Below are 20,995 nucleotides of genomic sequence, written 5' to 3'. Positions count from 1 at the left end.
CTACCGCGTTCCCAGCTCTGCAGGACTGACGCTGCTTGTCTGCGGACCACGTTCTGACCTACAGTGCCTAGTTTCCACACCCACTGCCAGCCCAGCCTTTGCAAGGTTCTCCCTATGACCTCTTCCAAGCACGTTCACCCTGCTCCCTCCCCTGAGGTCACACTGCTCTCCTGCTGCTCCCAGAACCCTTCTGCCTGCACCCAGCTTCCTGGGCTTGGGCCTTTCCTTCATTTAGGTCTCTGCTGATATGTCATCTTATCAGAAAGGTCTTCCCCATCTACCCTAAAGAAACAGCATCTCTCCCCACCCCTACCCATCACTCTTATGAGATAAATTGTGCCTATTAGCTTTGTTTTGCTGGAACGTAAGCTCTGTGAGAACAAGGACAGCAATCTGTTTACTACATTATCCCCAGAACAGCACTCAGCCCATGTAGATGGCTAAATAAATACTTGCTGAATGAAGAACAAAAAAGAGCACAAATGATTCCTAGTTCTCTGGCAGTGGTTGAGGCCTAGAGACTAACAAATGGAGCAATTCAAAAAGTCTTCTTCCCAAAGGCAGGCGGAAGAGCACATTGGTTTGGGGCTCCTGGCTCACCTTCTTCCCCAGTTGAAAAACGAGTGAAGACAATGTGTCCATGGCTGTGGAACGAAGCTCTGGGCTCTGGTCCAGTGTTCGAACAATCGGGTGAATGATCCGAGAGGCATAGTCAGTGAAATCCAGGGACTCCGTCAGGCGGTCCACTGTCTCTAATGCTGCCCTACAACAATCGCTAACATACAGTAACTGCTAACATACAGGCCCAGAGTGAGAGACCTGGCTGGGGGTTACCTTAACAATCAGCACTGAATGGGACGGAGTGGCTTCTGATGTGTTTTGCGTACATAGATCCAACATATATTTCAGTGGGTTGGGAACAGTTAAGATTTCCACAGATCTGGTACATTTCTGGACTAAACTTAAAGGGAGTTGAAAGAACAGAAAAATAGAAGGATGGCCTGGGGACTTAAGAAAAGGACATTCCCAACGAAACATTAGAAGCTTGATAATTGTTAGTGCTAAAGGTGCTCACTTTCGAGATGGCAGTGGAACTTCAGGGGCATCAAACAACTTCACGATAGGGGGCAGTAACAAATGCAAGTAGTCATCCAGGTTGGCGCCAAACAGCTGGATTGCAGCCAGCAACTGCAAAAACGAGCGAGGGCATGACAATGAACAAACACAGTCTGGCATCAAGTACCTAAGTTACATGAAGAGGAGCAGGGATACGGATAATTCAGAATTCTTCAGGGATTCTGAGAAGCCTTTATTAAGTGGCTCTGAACTACATTCTCTTGGTAGCACTTTTTCCCCTCATTTTATTTTGCTTATCTGTTACTTTGCTTTCTCTGAGCTTATTTGTTACTTTGCTTTCTCTGAGCTTATTTCAGTTGGTAAGAAATCAGTTGTTGGATAATAGAGAAAACCAGTCTGCAATAAAACATTTACCAAGAATAACCCATTAAAGGAGACAAAACATAAGGATAATCAAGGGAGAATTATAAACATTCTGTAAACTGCACACATCAGGTACTACAGCATTCTTCGGATTCGGTCTTATGGACTGAGCATCACCCCATCACTCAGAACAGGGTCTCGTTTCTTAGCTGATCATCCAGGGACTCTGATGGATGCTGGAAATCTCTCTAGAGAATGCCCTGGGCTACTCACCTTGATGGAGACGATGCGGCCTGGACTGTTGTCATGCATGAAGACTCGTAGCATGTGCGGGATCAGCTGGGGCAGGTAGAGTTTAAATTCACCGCCAAGAGCTACCACAATTTGCTCAATGAGAAGAATGATGGTGCTCTGGATGGAGGTGTTCATGACCCAGAATTCCTATAGAGAGGGAGAGACAGAGGAGCAAAGTCAGGAGCCCTTCTGCTGAAATATGAACCAAGGAACTGAGACAGCTCAAAAGAAGTAAAAATGTTGTGAGCATCTGTCCCAAGGGACTCTTTCCTTATCCTCTCCCCGGGCCTCCCTGTATCTCTGTCACAGTCATGGTGAACAACTAAACTGCATTTCCCCGAATGCACAGGCCACTTTGCCCCTCTGCTTTGCTCATGCTACTCTTTGCCCAGATCCCAACTCTTGCTCAGATAAGCCCTGTCTGTCTTTCTAGAACTGGCTCAAGCCTCACTTCTCCTAACAAGGCTTTCCTGTCTCCTTCCATTATCCACTGTGGGTCCCTCCGTCCTCCTCTCTTCTAGCACCTGTAATACTTAATTTTCTTTGCCGCCCTCCCTCTACTTGACTGTAGGCTAGTTGAAGGTAAGAAACCCTCTGATTCATCTCTATCTCCCCAAATCTAGTAGAGTGCCTGGTATATTCCAGCCACCCAAACACGCCTACAGAACAAATGAATGACGGTCTATGTCACTCGAGCTCTCCAGCTGTCCAGGGTGGTTCTTTACTCTGGGTACCGCCTGGGCTCTGCCAGAGAACAACTCCAGTATTTACAAGATTTCCTGCCCTTTCTGGATTTAGACTTTGCTTGACAGCATCTGACACGTGTCCCAAACCATTTTCAGACCTAGACTGTGCCACAAAAGAAGCACTTTTCTACATTCATCTAATTATATTCCACACAAGTGACTAAAATAAAAACTTGGCCAATTGGCTCCAGATCCTGTCTTGCACTGCGAAGCAAACTGGTCCAAGTCTTCCACTCCAGGAAAAGCTGTCATTTCAAATCAACTCAAAAAGACAGTCACCTACTGCCTTCTTTAAAACCTCCAGAGTAGGAGACTTAATGATAATAGAAACTCTACCAATGATGGCAACACATACATATTAATACTCTTGAGCTCTCCTATAGTTCATAATAGAAATCAATGAAGAAAAAAGATAACTCCTCATATGAAAAACTGTATGGAAGCATAAGGTATTTTTATTAAAAAATTTTTGTTTAAATCATAATGGTTTAGAGAGTAAGAACATTAAAAAATATTAAAAGCTGCTGGCAAAATTTTCTGCTTGGTGAGAGAAGTATTCTCTCTCAAAAAGATAAAGAGCTTTGACAAAGGAACACAGCCTTTCCGGTCTCCATGGTTTGTCTGAGGTTCACTCACTTGGACCGCACTCCACCTCCTGTAGAGAAAGCCCACCTGCCTCTTCACCGAATAACTATCGGGGCTCCTCACAAGGGACTGCTCTGCCTCAAAGGAGCTAGGCAGCCTCCCCAGGGATGCCGATTAAATCACTGTTCACAAAGCCCGAGCTCTTCCTGGGCTCAGGGGAGCTCATTAAAATGCCCAGGATCAACCGCCAAAGGAAAAGCCCCTGATGAACCTTCTCTATCTTAGAGGAAATGAAAGCTGTATTTGGCGGGTGTCAAACCCCTATGCTTTGGTTGTAAGTCTTTTTTGAGGAATAAGTCACAGACTACTTCAGCTTCAACCCACGAGCACACTGCTTCCTCCCTTGGCCCCTCTCCAACCTCCGGGGTCCCCGCTCCCTGCACTCCTCCGATCCCCTCCCTGCACTCCCCACTCCCATCCGTCAGGCCCTTTAGCATCCTACCCAGCTCCTCCTTGTACAGAGGCCTCTGAGGCAGGAGTCGTGGAACACAGCAGCTTTTATTTATTTATATATATAGGAGTGTTTTAGTTTTGAGACTTAGTGTCAGAGAAGTTCCATTTTTGAAGCCAGCCGCTTTGATTTTAGCCCTGCTGCTTCCTTCCCCAAGCTAACTACAAAGGTCTGGTGTAGAAGAATTAAAATTGTTGGAAGATTGTCTTCTAATTCTCTGAGGACTCAGCTATCTCTGCAAAACAACCCATAAACAGCAGGAAGCAGCCTCCCCACTCCCGAACAGAAAAACTGACACTGCCATCAATGGGGAGCACTTTGCACCTGCTTAAAGCATGTTACAAAAGCTGGGATGTGACCCTTTTTTCATATGCTACTGCAGTCGGAAGGTAGCATTTACAAAGCTTTTGAAGGTAGCAGGGTAAAGCATCACCCTCTTCCTCCGAGCCTGACAGCAGAGCCTGACAGCAGTCCACCGTATTTAATAGCCCCAGGAAAACCCAATCCCCAGCCCTCTCGTAAGGCCATTACAGGCAGTAAGGAAGAATGCTTTTGTGAGAACAGTAAAACACTATTGTGATATTAAAGTGAAATTGCTTTGCTGCGTGTGAAGCAAAGAACTCGAGTCTATTTGTGGGAGGACAATTACTTCAGGATTTCTCCTGCAACTTCACACCTTGTCCTCTTGTATCTGAGAGCCTGGAGACCCCTTTCCTGATCCAGTGGGACACCTTGCTCCACTTCTCAGACTCAGGTTGTAACATCTCTACAATAACCCAAGAAACAAATGTCCACATTATCCAAACTTGCTGCTAAGTGTTCCTGGACCCAAACACTGATGAACAGGCCAAAGCACTAATTTCTACTCACTCTCATGAGGGTGACTATTTCATCCATATAAGGTCTGATGTGGCTCTTCACAAAGGACACCAACATTCCCAGCTGCTGGAACAGAAACTGAAACGGAGGAGAGGTCAGCAAGCTGGCACCACGAAGGATGTAGCACTCCCAGGCTTACCCTATGTCCATGTGAACGAATAAAGACAACCATGGAATTGGTTTCTGCACCACCGTATTGTCTAAGTTTCAAAGAACGAGATTTAAAACCACTAGTGGTAATGGTGGGGGAAGAGGGGACTAAAAACAAATGTCACTGGCTTTACTCACCAGATGAACCTATTTCTGCACAGCAGGGGCTGTGGGGCCAGACTAGCTGTTCTGAGCCATTTCTGTTACATACTAGCTTTGTGACCTTCATTTAACCTCTCTGCACTCAGTCCCTTCAGTGAGAAAACAGGAGATGATAGTTCTTGTCCCATAGGCTTGTTGTAAGAGTTAAATGAGATAATATCTGGAAAGCACTGGAACAGGGGCGCAAATACTGTTACGTGCTCAATGCACATCTTCTACCATTGAAGGGTTTCCGGAATCACTGAAGACTTAAAATCGGACATGAAAGTTTTAATTAGGTGTAAATGTACCCTTTGTTTGTTCAGCCCTAATTCACTACCACTTACTTTCTAAAATAAATACAGCTAACTATTATGGGTATCATGCTTCATTTATAGTAATTAACTCAACTAATTAGGTCTTAAATAATTGGTTAATTGTCTCTCTAAGGAATGGGGAGCCAAAACAGCAAGCAAGCTGAGGGAGGGATGGGATAAGGAGGCTCTATGCAGGTCGGTATCTTGTAATTGTTAAGAGATGCCATTCACTAAACAAAACTGGGAATAGTGAGGGAAATTCCAACTATTTTCCAAGGTAAAGATGTCTTCAGTGGGGTGGGGAGGTGGGTGGGTATAGCTCAGTGGCAGAGTGTGTGTTCAGCACACATGGGTCCTAGGTTCAATCCCCAGTACCTCCATTTAAAAAAAAAAAAAGGTGTCTTCGGGGTATAGTTGTCATTTTGTTATGATCCTCAGACAGTGCTACCTGTCATTAAGCAGTAAATCATATTCTAAACCACCCCCAAATTTATATAGCTCTCTCTGCCTTTGCTGCCCTCCATTAACAAAGATAATTTCGTGCATATATTTTCAACTCTTATTCACATTTTAAAACTTGCGTAAGGTGGGGGTAAATAAAAAGTGTTTCAAACAGTGAGTAATGGACTTACAGAAGTCATTACCTGAAGAGGTGAGACTGACAAAACATACAGGACTAGGCTCAAAGAGAGTCTGGATGAACGCTCTCACGACAATGAGTTGTAGGGTGGCCAGAACCTGGTCCCACATGGCACACAGGTTCGACTTAGAAGCACCATCTCCTAGGCGCCTACTCACAGAATCACTGCTGACAGTTTTTGCAAAATGGTCCCTACAACTGTACGTTACAGAGACCAAGGGACCTGAGACTCTAAATATATTGGTTCTTGAGTTAAAACTTTTGTCATGCAGAACCTGAAAGAAGGTAGAAAATCTAGGCTGGAGGAAAAGCCGGACGCTGGGGATGGCAGGGCGGTCAGGGAAAACCACAAGGCAGAAAGGACAAATGCCTCGTGATCCTTGCTGTCATTTCATGAGGGGCCCACTGGAGAGTCTCTCTGGTGGCGGAGTCATAAGGAGTGGCCCGACAGCGATACACAGCGGATGCCTCCTTTGTAGGTAAGGAGCCAGAGCAGCCACCATATTTCTTCTCCCTTAGATTCTTTTCCAAGCTTTTTCTCTCTTTTTCCTCCTGAACATTAGTATTTTTAAAGAACACATAGTTTTGTTCCTGAAAATACGGTAGCTTAGATCCTCTCCCAAATCCCCGCTTTGAAAAGCCTAAAAGTTAATACATAAAAGATAACAAATGTTATTAGATTATCAGAACTGAAACCTTTCACATAAAGCCAGACCTTCAAAGCAAGAAAAATGGTGAAATCCCCCCCCCCAAATCTGTCCACTGACAAAAGGAGACAGAAATTTGTCAGTCTTGATGTGAGGTCTAGGTAGGAAAAAAAAAAAAGCCTTCCAGAAGAGTTTGTGATTTCAAGCCACTCTCAAATGACTTTAGGGGGTTATTTTAACTCTCTGTGAGGCCTGAGAAAGTCTAAGCCAGGAAACTAACTTAAAATTGTCCTGGGCCACCTGGCAGCAGCAAATGCAAATCCCTCTGGAGAGATGCAACTTAAGAGCAGATTTTCCAGTATTACTATTGCTCCACAGAAAGTCCAGCTGAATATGATACAGGATCCAAAATTGTAAGACACACTGCAGGTATGACTCAGTAGAAACAATAAAGAACAGTATTAAACCCATCAACATTTTTATATATATTGGAATTATTGGATAGAAAATGTAAAATAAATCTGTTTAAAATGCTTAAAGAAATAGAAGTGAGAATAAAAAATATATATAAGGAACAAGATACCATAAAAAGTACTAGGTGTGTTTGAAAGAACCTAGAATAACTTTAGAAAAAAAAATGTAGTTGGAAATAAAAACTCAATGATAGGTCAAAAAGACATAGCTGAAGAATTAGTGAACAGAAAACTGATGTGAAGACATATCCAGAATGCAACTCTGAGAGACAAAGATGAAAAATATGGATAATAAACTAACAGACATTAAGTACAGAGTGAGAAGCTCTACATGCTGAAGCCAATTCTGGAAGGAAAAATAGAAGGGTGAACTCCTCAGGTTCAGAAAGCCCACAAATCCCCAACAGGGTAAGAAAAAGAAATGCATATTTAGATATGCCATAGTGAAACTTCAGGACAACAAAAACAATGGGAAGATCTGAAACAACCAGAGAAAGGGGATATTAAGTAAAAAGGAATCAATTTCTCAACAGCAACAAAAGAAGTCAGAAAACAGTGGGATAACATCTACAGCTGAAGGAGAACCCAGAGTCATATTCTCAGCTAAGTAAAGATTTTAAAAGAGGGTGAAATAAAGATTTTTTTCAGATAAACAAAAACAGCATTTACTTCGAAGGATGCTGCCAGAGGAATCTGCCTTACAGAGGAGGAAAATGACCCTAGGAGGAAGCTCTGAGATGGAAGACAGGAATGCAGTGGCAAGTTTGGATAAACAGAAACAAACACTGTCTGCATAAAATAATAGTAATGTTTAATTTGGTGTTAAAAAAAAGTGATACTTGGGGGGGAGGGTATAGCTCAGTGGTAGAGTGCATGCTTGGCATGTGAGAAGTCCTGGGTTCAATCCCCAGTACCTCTGTTAAAAAAAAAAAAAAAAAGTGATACTAGATAAGTAACAAATGAGGGAAGGGAGATAGTTTGAGCAATCATTCTCAGTTTTGTATATTGTTCAGGGGAAGGATGGAGACACTGATTAATTTTAAACCTTGTTAAATAAGGTATGCAAGTCAAATTTTAAAGTTGAAAATAAGACTGGATCCATTCTTCATAGTCTACACTGGGACATATTCCAAAGAGCACAAAGATCTAAATATAAAAAATGAGGCCAATAAAATACAAGAAGAAATAGAGGTGAAAATGATGTAGACACAAAGCTTTTCACTGCAAATTATTTTAAATATCAGAAGACTGGAAAAAACCCAAACATTTATCAATAGAGACTGGTGAAACAGCTATGGTGGTTCATACAGTGAAGCACCATGTAACCCTAAAGGAATGAAGAAATCCTCAATCTACTGCTATGGCATGAACTCCAGGATACACTGCTGGGTTCAGAACCATCCTTATAAAGGAAGGTGGGGGATATATACTTCCTTATGTTTTCAAAAATAAACAGTGAAAAGATAAATTTTAAAACTGATAAAACTGGCTACCTTTGGGGGAACTGCGGTAGGCAGTCCATGCCCTAATCCCTAGAACCTGTGAATAAATTTCTTTACATGCTGTCATAAAGAGGACTTTTAAAGGTGGGATTCGGGGTCAGGATCTTGAGATGGGGAGATTATCAAGGCGGGCCCAATCTAATCACAGGAGTCCTTATCAGCAGAGAACCTTTCCTGACTGGTCAGAGAGGACCTGAGGGCAGAAGGGTCAAAGAGATACAATGTTGCTGACTTTGAAGACAGAGCAAAAAGGCCAAGTAATCCAGGCAGCCTCTAGAAGATAGGAAAAGCAAGAAAAGGAGTTCCCCCCGAGCCTCCAGAAAGGAACACTGCCTTAATAGCATCCTGGCTGTAGTTCAGTATGATCTGTGTCAGACATATGATCTACAGAACTGTAACATAATAAATGTGTGTTGTTTCAAGTTGCTAAATGGGTGGTGATTTGTCATTGCAGCAATAGTAAATGATAGAGGAAGGAAGAAACAAGGTGTAAGAATGAGGAGAGAAACTAGTTTTCACTGAAGATATCTTATCTCACGGTTTTGAACCATAGTTTTATAGTTGTAGAACTATGCTAATGTCTTACATAACTAAAATAAAAGTTAAATTAGAAAAACTCACAAGAAATTTCTAAATATTGAAAATAAATAGGAACGGATGATTTAACTATAAACCAAGTTGGTTGCACAATCTTTGATCAAAGAAGAACCTCAAGTGACTTTGAACACATTTGAACACATTTTGGTGTATATCCCCAATAGGTCATATCCTAAAAACAATAAAAAATTACAAAAGGCCTTGAACTGAATTCAGTAATCATGTTTTTAATACTAATACTGGTTCTTTACTGTTTATATGTATACAAAATATATATACTCTGCAAGACAGAGCAAGTAATTATGGAGATTTCAGAATCAAGGAATCAAGTTTTTCAGTGTAACAGGAAAGAGATACAACTATAAAATCAAAGAAGTAAAAACTCTTTAATCTTAAATTTGAATTAAAAATATCAGTATTAATGACTTATTTTTATTTTCTAAAAAATATGTATTTCTAGCTCTGTTCACTGAAAATCAGGCATGGAAACAATGATACACCATTAACAATAAACACCCCAGCACACAAACTGCAGTCTGTAAGTTCCACCTCTCACTTGAAGAAACCATAGCTTCTTGGAAGTGGCTATGCCTACACTTGAGTGAAATGTACTTGATAAGTTTGAAATATTTTTTTTGGCCAGAAAAAAGTGATCAAAGACTAAGACTACCAGGCAATGGAAAAAGAATACAAAAGCCACTGAGATAATTAAATTGTTAAAAACAGTGTCTTCAATGAACAGAAACACTATATATATATATATATATATATATCTCCATGAGTTGGTAATGATACTCCAAATTATGGCAGGGGTTTGAGGGGAGAAGGGGTGCCTGGGTCACCTTTGAGAGGCTGCAAGGGACTTGATTCATTATTCTGAAAAACTGATAAAGGGTAAAAATCATGCATTTCCTGCATGAACTACCCTTTAAATTAACTAAATAATTGATGACACAAAGTTATTTACAGATGATTTCTAGCTAATAAATCCAGAGCAGTAATAGAATTACAAAATCACCATTTTCTGGTTGCTAATCAAATAATGGTTCTAGGAAACAATCACCAACAAACACTGAATGACTGGGAGAAAGGCTGCTGGGGAACACAGAATCACAACACCTGAACCCTTTGGTTAACCTTCACATCACTAGAAGTGGATCATTTAGAAACTATTTGCTTACTAAATGTCAAAATAGGAAGTATGTGGTACCACTTCTGGAGTGTTTCTTGCCTAAAAAATAAAACCTCAATCTAATCACTCCTCTAAATCTAATCGGTTTACAAAAGGTTAAAAGACATCTTGAAAATACTATCAGTCAAACCCAGAAAGGAAAATTCTATAAACAAATGACCTGGTTTCTTCCACAAATACATGGCATGAAAAGAAAAAAAGTAGAGGAAAAAGGAAAAGAAGAGAAAGAGAATTAAACATATCAACCAACTGCCATTTTATCTGGATTCTGATTTGAATAAACCAAAATAAATTTTTAAGACACACAAGGATATTTGAAGAAGGACTGGTATTAGATTATATTAAAGAATTATCGTTAATTCTGTAGGTGTCATAACTGTGGTTATATGGGGAAAAAAGTATTCAATGGTGAAATAATGTTATCTGGAATTTGCTTTAAAATGTCCCAGAAAAAAAGTGTGTGTGTGCGCATGTGCATGTGTGTGTGTTTGGGTGGGGGAGGTAATAAGACGAAATCAAACTGATAAAATACTTATAGTTGTTGATGAGTATGAGACTTTAATATAAGTTGTCTACTTTTTATGATTTCATTACAAAATGTTTAATGAAATTAAAGGTGGCCAATGAGTAGAGGGCAAAAGATAAAATGAAAGCCCAATCAAGCCCAAAAAAGACAGAAATGAAAGAAAATAAACAGATTAAGTAGGACAAAAATAAAGCACAAAGTAAGATGGTGGAAATAAACCTCAATATATCAGCAATCACAATAAACGTAATTGAACTGAATGCACTGATTAAAAGACAAAGATTTTCAAATTAACACTAAAAGACAATCCAGCTATATTATTATATGTATTGCTATGAGATACCTATCTAAAGCAGAAAGTCACAAGATAGTCAAAAGTAAAAGGATAAGAAAAGACATACATCTCCAAAAAAAGCTGGTGAAACTGTATTAACATTAAGCAAAATAAATTTTAAGGAATTATTAAAGATAAAAAGGGTCATTATAAAATGACAAAAGATTCAGTTTACCAGGAAGATATGATGATTTAAAATGTGTATGCATCTAATAACCCCCAAAATATAGAAAGCAGAACTGACTAAACTATGAGACGTTAATAAACCCATCATTGTAAAAGGGGATTTTTATCTCACTTCTCTCAATAATTGATAGATTGTAAGCAAACAAAAATTAACAAAGATACAAAAGATTTGAAAACAATAATAAATTCAAATATAATGACATATGTAAAACTCTGTGCATATCTTTAGCAAATACACCTTACTCCCTAGCACAGAGGAAATATTTCCCAAAATAGATCAAGCATTAGACTATTAAGGCAGTTTCAGCAGATTATCAGAGTCGTAAACCCAAGGTAATTAAGTTAGAAACATGTATCCAAAAAAGAAATTCCAAATTCCATGTTTGCAAATTAAAATACCAATTCTAAATAACTCAATGATGAAAGAAGTAATCATAACAAACATTAAAAAACACATATTTCTAAACAGTAATGAAAGTACTAATTATTCAGCAATAAAAATGAACATATTGACGCATGTTACAACATGGATGAACCTCAAAAGTATTATATTAAGTGAAAGGAGCCAGACACATTAAACCATGTATACTTCCAATTCCACAAAATGTCCAGAAAAGGTAAACCTCTCGAGATAGAAAGTAGATTAGTGGTTGCCTAGGAAACAACTGCAGACAGGCAGATTTCTTTCTGGGGTGATGAGAATTTTCTCAAGTTAGACTGTAGCGATGGTTGTACAACTCTATAAATATACTAAAAATCACTGGGTTTTACACTTACAAAGGGTAAATTTTATGGCATGTAAATTTCATCTCAAAAAAGTTTTAAAAAGCTTTGGAATGCAGCTAAACTATACTTGGGGTTAAATTTACAGCCTTAACAGATTACATTTAGACAAGAAGAAAGATTGACAATCAATGAGCCAATATTCAAATAAGAATTGTTTTAAGAAGCAGAAAAAAGAAAAAAACTGGAAGAAAGTTCTAATAAGGAGCAGATTTATAAAACAGGAAACAAAGATACAAGAGAGAAGATCAACAGTGGTAAGGCTGCTTCTTTGAAAAAGAAAAGTACTATGACAGATCTCCAGCAAGAAATGAAAATATAAAAGAATAGTGAACAAGGTCATGCCAATAGATTTTACTATTTAGATAAAAAGAATACTTTCTTAGAAAAATGTGACTAAAACTCTCGAGAAACAGAAGATCTTTGAACCTGAAGTTAAAAGAACATTACAGGCCAATTCCACTCAGGAACACAGATGTAAAAATTCTAAATTAAATTTTAGATATAAAAATCAATGTACTTAAAAAAATGCAACATAACAAGATGGTTTTAACACAAGAATTCAAGGATGTTTCAACATTAGAACATATATCACTGTAATTCAATATGTCAACATATTAAAAGAAAAACCAAATGATCCTTATAAGAGATAAAGAAAAGGCATTTGATAAATCTAATACCCATTCATGATAGAAACTCTTAAGCAAATTAAGACCATAAGGGAAATTTATAACCTTTAAAAAGCTATCTATCAAAAATCTACAGCAAACATCATACTTAGTAATGAAATCTTAACAGCAGTCCCATTACAATCAGGAACAAGATTAAAGGTTTCCACCATCACAGAGTCTAATTAATACTGTAGTGAAAGTCCTAGGAATGCAGTAAGGAAAAGTAACAACTGTTTTACAGACTAAGACAAAAAAGCCAAAATTGTTTTTTTCTTTATGAAGACTATGATTATCTAGAGTGAAAACCTGGGAAAACTGACAGGCAAATTATCAGAATTAGTAGGAATTCAATAAGGTTGATATTGTAAAAATAAATTGCACTTCTATACTGCAGGTGCACAGCTAGAACACATACTTTCTAAAACAGATACCATCTTCTCTAAAGGTACTTCAAATTGAATATACAATCGTAAAGGGAAAAACAATTAATTCAAGTATCTTTTAAATGCTGACTGCACACCCTTGTGGAATATATGCTAAGGGCAGCAGGACCTGCAAAGCCAGCTTGAACTCTATTCAGTAGGGTCGCTGGTAGTTGGCAGTGGTACAGGTGTGGTCATCACAGAACCACTTTGCCTGTTCTGTGGTTTAGAGAAATTAAAAAAAGAGAGCAAGAGAGAAAAAGAGGGTGGGAAAGGGGGAAATTTTTCTTTACAGAAAGATGCCAGCTATTAAAAGTAGAAGGAATGACAGAACTGGAAGGTCTTTGCTATCAGTGTGATACCTGATTCAGGCAAGAATCATCCATGGAGGCTGAAACCATCAGGTAAAAGGTAGCTGGGGAATAGGACAGTCACACAGTCTCAAAGTATCACTCCACAGATTACTTAATGACTAAGGAAAAAAGGTAACTTTACAATGGAGAGAGCTGACAGATGCCAACCTAACCACGTGCTCAAACTTAGGACCAACAATAATGGGACAAACTGATATGAGATCCCATAAGAAGTATGCAACTTCACTTCTGTAGTATTCCCACCATAAATGTTTGACTTTAAGCATGAAGAAGCAACCAGAAATCCACTGTGGGACATTCCACCAGAGAACTGGACTGAACTCAAGATTACTGAGAATAACAGTGCTGTCCCTCCCCCAGGCCACTCATCTTTTATCCATTTTGAAGGATAAAACAGGAAATTGGGCCGAGCTAATTAAACCTGAACACTTAGGTGTTAGAAGCTCAGGGGGAGGAAAGGCATTATGCTTAACACGTTGATTGCCACATCACCCAAATCTGGGTGAGAGTTGTGTTTCCTCAGAGGCACCCAATCCACAGTGGGAGATCAAAGTGTTTAACTGCAAGCAGAGCACATCATTAGGAAGTCGAGGCAGAGATAGCTCTTTGGTGCACGTGTGGCACAGAGGAGGAAGGGGCCAGGGTTGGGGTTGTAGCCACTTACTTCCCGGATGGCCCCGTCACAAACGCGAATGACATTCAGGAACGTGGGCATGACCTGGGGCAAAAACTGCACACACTTGAGCCCCAGGGACTTGAAGATGAAGGTGATGGCCTGGACGACCATGGTGTGATGGTGAGAGAGGGACTGGTCTCGGAAGATCCGCATCAGGGCCACCATGGACACGGCCGGGTAAAACTCGTCCAGAGGCAGGTTCCCCATGTTGACCAGCATTTCACTGGTGCTGTAGTCAGCTAGGACCAAACAACGGTGAGGACCGTGAGCTATACGTGACTCTGACTTTATACAGAGCATGTTAACAACATACCAAAAGCCTCCCGACAATCATTAGCATTCATCTCTTTCTCCCCGCTACATCCTAATCACACTGGGAATACAGGGTATATTAGGAGCCAGTGAATAGGCTCTCATCATCAAGGACAGTTTTCAGCTTGTCTATCATCCAAACTACAAAAGCATAAAACAGTACATGAGGGGCTTTCTTTAAATTGTTATGTTTACTTTAGCTTCTTACTATTCCAGTTCACAACTTCGTAGCTAAAACCATCGATAAAAATAATTACTCCCCCAAATGAAAATAAAGGGGATTAAATTAGGCAAACATCTGTTCAGCAGCTGCTTGGTCCCCTAGGGAATTCAGACATGTTAGTAACAAATGCTACGTGACCTGAACAACAAGGATCTCAAGGACTGGGGGTGGGGGAGGGGAGGGAGGTTGGGGAGAATGGGGGAGGGTGGGGGGAGGTTAAATGGTGTGATAAGGAGGCTAAGAACTAGAACATCCAAGAGACTGGATGATTGGCACCGCTGAGGACGGAGGAACACCTGAGGGACACGGCTCAGGCTCTGCTTTTGACAGCAGTGGTTCTGGCAGGACATCACAGGCACACTTCTCTAATATACAGAAGGACAAACTAGAGGCAGTATGATCCCATCCAGCATTTAGAAACAAATTATTTTATTTTGGCAAAATAACACTTTGCTGGACTAGCTGGGAGAGCCGCTGTTGAACTTCTATACTTTCAGACATAAGCCTGCCCTGATGGACAACCCGCCTGCATCCCATGCCCTGCCCAGTCTCTCTGGTTCTCATCTAAGGCACAGGGACTCCAGGGCCAGACCACTAGAGGGAAAAAAAGCCCAGGATTCTGACTGCTACTAGTTTTTCTCTGCCCTCTGAGCCTTGTGTGAGATTTCCCTATCAATTAAAATAGGGAGAATAATTCTACCCTCTTCCTCCTTGGGTGCCGTGGGAATAGAAAACATCAAAGAAGCCCTAACAAAAGATCAGATGAACAAAGGTGATGGGGTGATAATTCCCATCTCCCTCAAAAGCACAGGAAGTGAGTAGAGACACAGCCTGCTGACCCTTAACAAAGAACCCAGACAGACGGGAAGACTCTGGATACACCTCGAAGCAGCCCCTGCTGTGACTCAAGAGGAAACCACTGATGCTCCATTCAGACGTTCTGGGGTGAGCCCATGTGCGCTAACTTCACAGTCATCCAGCCCAAGGCTCTCTCTGAACACGGCTGGTGAGGGCTCCATGGGGCAGGAACTTGGCAAGCCTCTCGCGGTTCCCCTGGACTTACAGGAATCCTGACTTGACTTGGATTCTGACAGGCTGACAGCAGAAGCGTCCCGGGACTGGTCGATCATGCCGATGTTGACTTTGTGCTTATAGGGATCCAGGGCCCCCAAAAGCCCTAACACACGGATCGCCTGGGTGGGAAAGTGGAGGGGAAAAGAAAACATTCACCACAGCACCTGACTACAACAGCTTTCAGGGATATTCCTCTCGTGTTCCGTAACGCCCAATTCTTATGCCACAACCAGCCACGTGACCAAAATGGAGAGGGACAGGAAGCCTCATCAATACTGAGCATGTTAACGCCTCAAACGTCTCCCCCACCCGCCCCGTTCTCCCAGCAAAGGCTTTAAAGATCAAGTCTGCATGTTCCCCACCTCTCGCCGTGTCCCCTGGTTCTGCTCAGTCTTCAGGAAGTTCAGTAGCACCTCAAGCAACGTGGGGTACTTCCTGTAGGGCTCCACCACATAGCCAGTGCTGGCCACCAGCTGTCCCAGGGTCCACAGAGCCACCTGGACAGGCAAAAGCTCACTTAGTTTGTAGAGCCAGGGAGAGAGAAAGGAAAGCATACTTTGTACTCTTCAGTAAATGGTTGTAATGAAGTGTTAGAGGCTATTACAAGAAAAGAATTTCCAGTAAAAGCACTAACCGTAAACAGAGATTCTGAGAGCTGGGACACAAAATCAAGGCTACAAACCAATACAGCAATTACTGGATCAAAGGCAAAGAACAGTCCCACCTTCCTCAGGGGGGGCATACAGCCCTTCTACACCCTGGATGACCGACAGGAAAAGTCTGACCGAAAAGGGAATTACGCCTGTTCTTACTTTGGTCTAGTCACCTAATGACTGCCCTCCATGATCAAAGTGAAGCCAGGGCTGGGGGAAGGCGGGCGTGAGCTGAAGCTCCACCTGCCTCCACAGCCAGAGGCCAAGGCTTTCTTTTTCCCTTCAGGAGCTGGGGCTCTGACAGATGATCTGCAGTTCTTTTTGTCCAGAGGAAACGGCGCTGGCCAGCCCTGAGACTGAAAGTGACTCTGGGTCAGGGTGACAGGCAAACTTTGTCCAAAGCTTTCTTCTTTTCACTCGGTCAACAAATATTTCTGAGCACCTACTATGTGCTGGGCAGTATTGGCACTGAGGTGACTGAGAGAGACAAGGTCCCTGGCTGCTTGGGGCTTGTCCTGCTTAGTCAGGAAGCAGTGGTACCCACCTGTCTTTTGGCCAACAGAGAGGAGTCCTGGAGCATGTCCATGATGATAATAAAAAGTTCATCAACCCATTTCCTCATTTCTAGGCCACTAACCTACAAGATGAAAAAGAGGGTGGCAGATAAGATTGGAAATTCTGGCATTAAGAAGTATTCTGCCTTCCTCAGAGGTCCTATGGAAAAGCTGTCCCCTTACCTGAGCCAACTCTCCTATTGTAGCCAAGACATTATTGATCACACCTGGGTTTGGATCAGGATCTGGATCTTTCAGTTTCAAAATTAAAGCCTACGGGAAGAAGGCATGAGAAAATGAATGCTGGTTAGTCTACCAGAAACCTTTTTTCACATAAATAAAATATACCCAAGAGACCATCTTAGTCACAGATAAATTCCTTCCAGGCTTTATGAATCCAGGACTCCTTTGGAATGTGGATTCTCATCTCAAACCCCTCTCCATACTGCACACAAGCCTGACATATGAGAGCTGGGAAGTGCCATGATTTACCAACACTTCCCCCACCTTCTCCACGCTGTATCTGTGTGCTCTCTCATTCAGATTTACGTAAGTTATGAAAGACTTCACATGACTCTGACATATTTAGATTTGGAGGTTGTTTCCGATTTTAAAGCTCATTTTTTTCTTCATTTGGGTGGAACTCTTTTATGCTGCTCTCGGCTTACTTCTCCTTTCCAAGTACATTTGATGATGTGCTTGAAATATCATATCTCTCGTAAGGAGAGCCCTTTCCTGCAGTTGGTGAGATTCCTCGTCCTCTTTAACTGAGGCTGCTTGATGTGGCCCTTGTCCCTGAGTCTGGGACCAAAGAAATTATCTACTTTATTTAGCTTACCAGTGAGCACTGACATACTCCCACCATCCCAAATGAGCTGACATAAGACAACCTGGAGAGAAAGCACTAGTCTCTGTCTGTCACAAATTACCTTCAGAATAGGCTCCATGTAGGGGCGGATGAGTCGGGGGGCATTGGAGACCAGGTGCCCCAGCATGCGGGCGCTCTGTTCCTTGATTCTTCCAATGCCGCTATGCTCCAGCTCTGTCAGAATCTGTAGGGAAGAAAGGCTCACTATGGCGGAGGAAATTCGAGAGCAAATGTGTTTCTAAAGGGAGAATGTGGCAGGGAACTAGGGGAAGGAACCAGAACGCCACTGTAGATTGAGTAGCTGTGAGATACTCCACAAGCAAAGGCCATCTCTGCAGCTCACAGGGCCGTCTTGGATACAGCAGTGATGGGAAGAAAAACTGTTCAAAACCAGCCCTTTCTCCTTCTGTCACAGCACTCCAAGGAACCACAGTCCTCTGCAAAGCATAGCTTTTAACAGTGTAGACCATCATGGAAGACAGAAAACCAACAGGGCTCACTATAAGCAGGGTTTTGCAAAGATAAAGAATGAAGGAAGGGCTCCCTGCAAGAAAAATCTTTGTCCAGAAAGCAAATCACTATGAGTGCCTATAAATAATGACAAAGGAATCAAAGGACAGTCAGAACAGCTATGATGTTGAAAGAAATATTAACACTCAATAGTGGTTTCAGACACCTCCAGATAAATCCAAAGAGTTAGTAATCATATCAATAGAATCTCCTTGGACCTTAATGAACAGAGATAACCTGTTTGATCTAACCAACATGCTTAAAACACCAGCAAATCAGCATGTTATGCTCCTGGTGACACAGACATAAACAACTTGACATAGACTTCTGAGGAGCTGAAGGTGCCAGAAGGAAATCTCTGAATGGTTAGGAAGTGAGAAACAACGCTCATGTTAACTCAGCTACCCAGAGGAGTAGTCTCCAATTTAATGTTATATTTTGTTTTAGGTTACTGATTTAATAATTCTGATTTCCTGAATCCCCTTGGCAGCCTGTTTTCCTCTGGTCACAGCAGACAGCAGCAAGAGGGGATGGAGAACGATGCTAAGCACAGACCAATAACTGCAATAAGAGATGGCTGTCTGGGAGGAAATGGGTACCAGTGAGGAGAGCACAATTCTCTGGGACCTTGTAGGGTCAAATTAAAGAACCCCAAATTCAGTCCAGATCAAAGAGCACTGCTGCACCCTAAGAACAATACCCAGTGCCCACCCTGATGATCAAGACACTGAGAAAAGGCCAAAGCACATTTAGGTACTGTGCTGACCAAGGCATGAAAATGTACAATTCAACTTGGGGAAATCTGTATCAAAGTTTAAGAACAAGAAAAATTATGTAAAATTTTGGAGTTTCAAGGGCTAAGCTCAGTATGTGGTAAATTCATTCAATGATGCTTCACATTTTCGAATATCAGAAAAATGAGATGGCCTGATTCCTTTTCCTTCCTAAAACCTTATTTATTTATTTTTATTTAAAAAATTTTTTACTTACTTATTAATGGAGGTACTGGGGCTTGAACCCAGGACTCTGTGCATGTTAAGCATGTGTTCTACCACTGAGCTATACCCACCCTCCAAAACCCTAATTATTTAAAAAAGACTTAAAGATAGGCATTCCTAACACAGGCCAGCCATTAAAGAACAAATCATTAGGCTAAAAACACAAGTGCCAACATAAGTATAATCTTCTAATTTGTTGATGGTACAATTTACAGTCACTTTAATTAGGATGGACTGTGAATAAATGACATTTTCTCTAAGGTGAAAGTTACATATAGTAATTTTCTATATTTAAGTTCTTTATATGTTGTGAAAAGTGTTTATTTCAAAAGAAACCATGGGGAGTGTCATGAAACAGAGGGCAAGGTGGGAACGGGTGGAGCGGGGGGACAGGAAGTGACTGGGTGAGGCACACGGAGACCCAGAAGAGGTGGATGAAAATAACTTGATGCAAGAACTGATTGCTCACAAGAAGGCTAGAGAACTTCCCTGGGTGGGTGAAGATAGAAACTGGGAGGCAGGTTTCAGCAGGAACTGGAAATCCTACTAGATCTAGCAGCAATGCATCTACCTGAGGCTCTAGTCCAAGGGACTTGGCTTGGCATCTCACATTAAGAACGAAAGCCAGGGACTACAGTCCAGGGGCAATGCTGATGAGAAACCATGTTGGAACCATTCCCATACTTGGTCTCTGTGCTTGACCTGGCATCAGCAGGAAACTCCTTTCTGAAGTACTGAGATAACAGTACCTCATGCATATTTCCTGAGTTTTTCAGAAGCTAAAAACCACCACCAAAAGGAAGAAATTAACCACTTGATCATGAGCATGTACCCCACCCGCTCCAGACCTTCTGGTGCCTAAGGACTGATCACTAGCAACCAATCTGAGAATGTGCACAGATGATCACACACCCCGGGACACCTCTCCTTCACGTAGCCTTTAAAAAGGCTCAGCTGAAACCCTTCAGAGGGTTCCAGGGTTTTTTTGGGCATGAGCCACCTGTTCTCCTTGCTTGGCCCTGCCATAAACCTTTCTCTGCTTAAAAAAAAAAATTAGTAGAGTGGAAGGACAGAGAGATGCTGGGAAACTGACACCATCTACAACAGACACAGTGAAGGGGACAAGAAATGGAATCGCTGCTGACTTGCCAGGAAGAAGGAAGAGCTGCGTGAGAGGCCAGCCTGGGACTAAGAGGCACCCTGGAGTCACACCGACAAGAGGCTGATGAGGGGACAAGCACGAGAACTGCAATTACCAAGCTGGGGAAACAGGTGGACACTTGGAGGCAAATGTGGCTTTTACCAGGTATCTCAATCCTTCTCCCCCTTCCTCGCCCTCAACTCTCTTTCCCCAAACAGTGCTCACGAGGAGATCCCTTCCCTGCTGCCTCTGGGTGTGACAGTCACATCCTTACCTGGATGAGCATCTTGCGTAGGAAGGGCATGACGAAGGCTGGGTTCATGCTGCTGAGCCGGCCCACGGTGCAGATGGCCAGCTCCCGGATCTCAAACACCTGGTCATTCAGGGCCACAAACAGGGCCTGCAAATTCTCTGCCTGGGCCAGGTGTGCATCAAAGCGCTCATCCAGGGATGCCAAGACACAGTAGCGGATGTCAGGGTCTGCAAGAGCAACTGAGCCTCTAAACACCTCCTCACTGCTCTCATCCCTCCAGCCCTTTCCCAGTTTCTGCCATCAGCCTGGGGAGAGGATGCCAG

The 20,995-nt window shown here is 41.9% G+C and overlaps 1 protein-coding gene across 2 annotated transcripts in view; it reads right to left on the bottom strand.

Annotated features, from left to right (window-relative positions):
• MTOR (mechanistic target of rapamycin kinase) overlaps window positions 1-20,995 on the bottom strand; it is a 115,312-nt gene that overhangs the window by 77,713 nt on the left and 16,604 nt on the right. For both annotated transcript variants that reach the window (XM_074377433.1, XM_074377434.1), the window contains exons 13-23: window positions 20,694-20,899; window positions 17,832-17,954; window positions 17,086-17,175; window positions 16,893-16,985; window positions 16,058-16,192; window positions 15,685-15,814; window positions 14,075-14,325; window positions 4,447-4,533; window positions 1,714-1,881; window positions 1,076-1,188; window positions 601-763 (exon numbers count right to left, since the gene is read on the bottom strand). In XM_074377433.1, the coding sequence (XP_074233534.1) occupies window positions 601-763; window positions 1,076-1,188; window positions 1,714-1,881; window positions 4,447-4,533; window positions 14,075-14,325; window positions 15,685-15,814; window positions 16,058-16,192; window positions 16,893-16,985; window positions 17,086-17,175; window positions 17,832-17,954; window positions 20,694-20,899 (1,559 nt within the window). The remainder of the gene's footprint in view (window positions 1-600; window positions 764-1,075; window positions 1,189-1,713; window positions 1,882-4,446; window positions 4,534-14,074; window positions 14,326-15,684; window positions 15,815-16,057; window positions 16,193-16,892; window positions 16,986-17,085; window positions 17,176-17,831; window positions 17,955-20,693; window positions 20,900-20,995) is intronic.

Source organism: Camelus bactrianus, chromosome 13 (genome assembly GCF_048773025.1).
Source record: "Camelus bactrianus isolate YW-2024 breed Bactrian camel chromosome 13, ASM4877302v1, whole genome shotgun sequence".
Classification (NCBI taxonomy): domain Eukaryota; kingdom Metazoa; phylum Chordata; class Mammalia; order Artiodactyla; family Camelidae; genus Camelus; species Camelus bactrianus.
The sequence above is the reverse complement of the archived record's forward strand: the minus strand, read 5'-3'. Positions and strand labels throughout refer to the sequence as shown.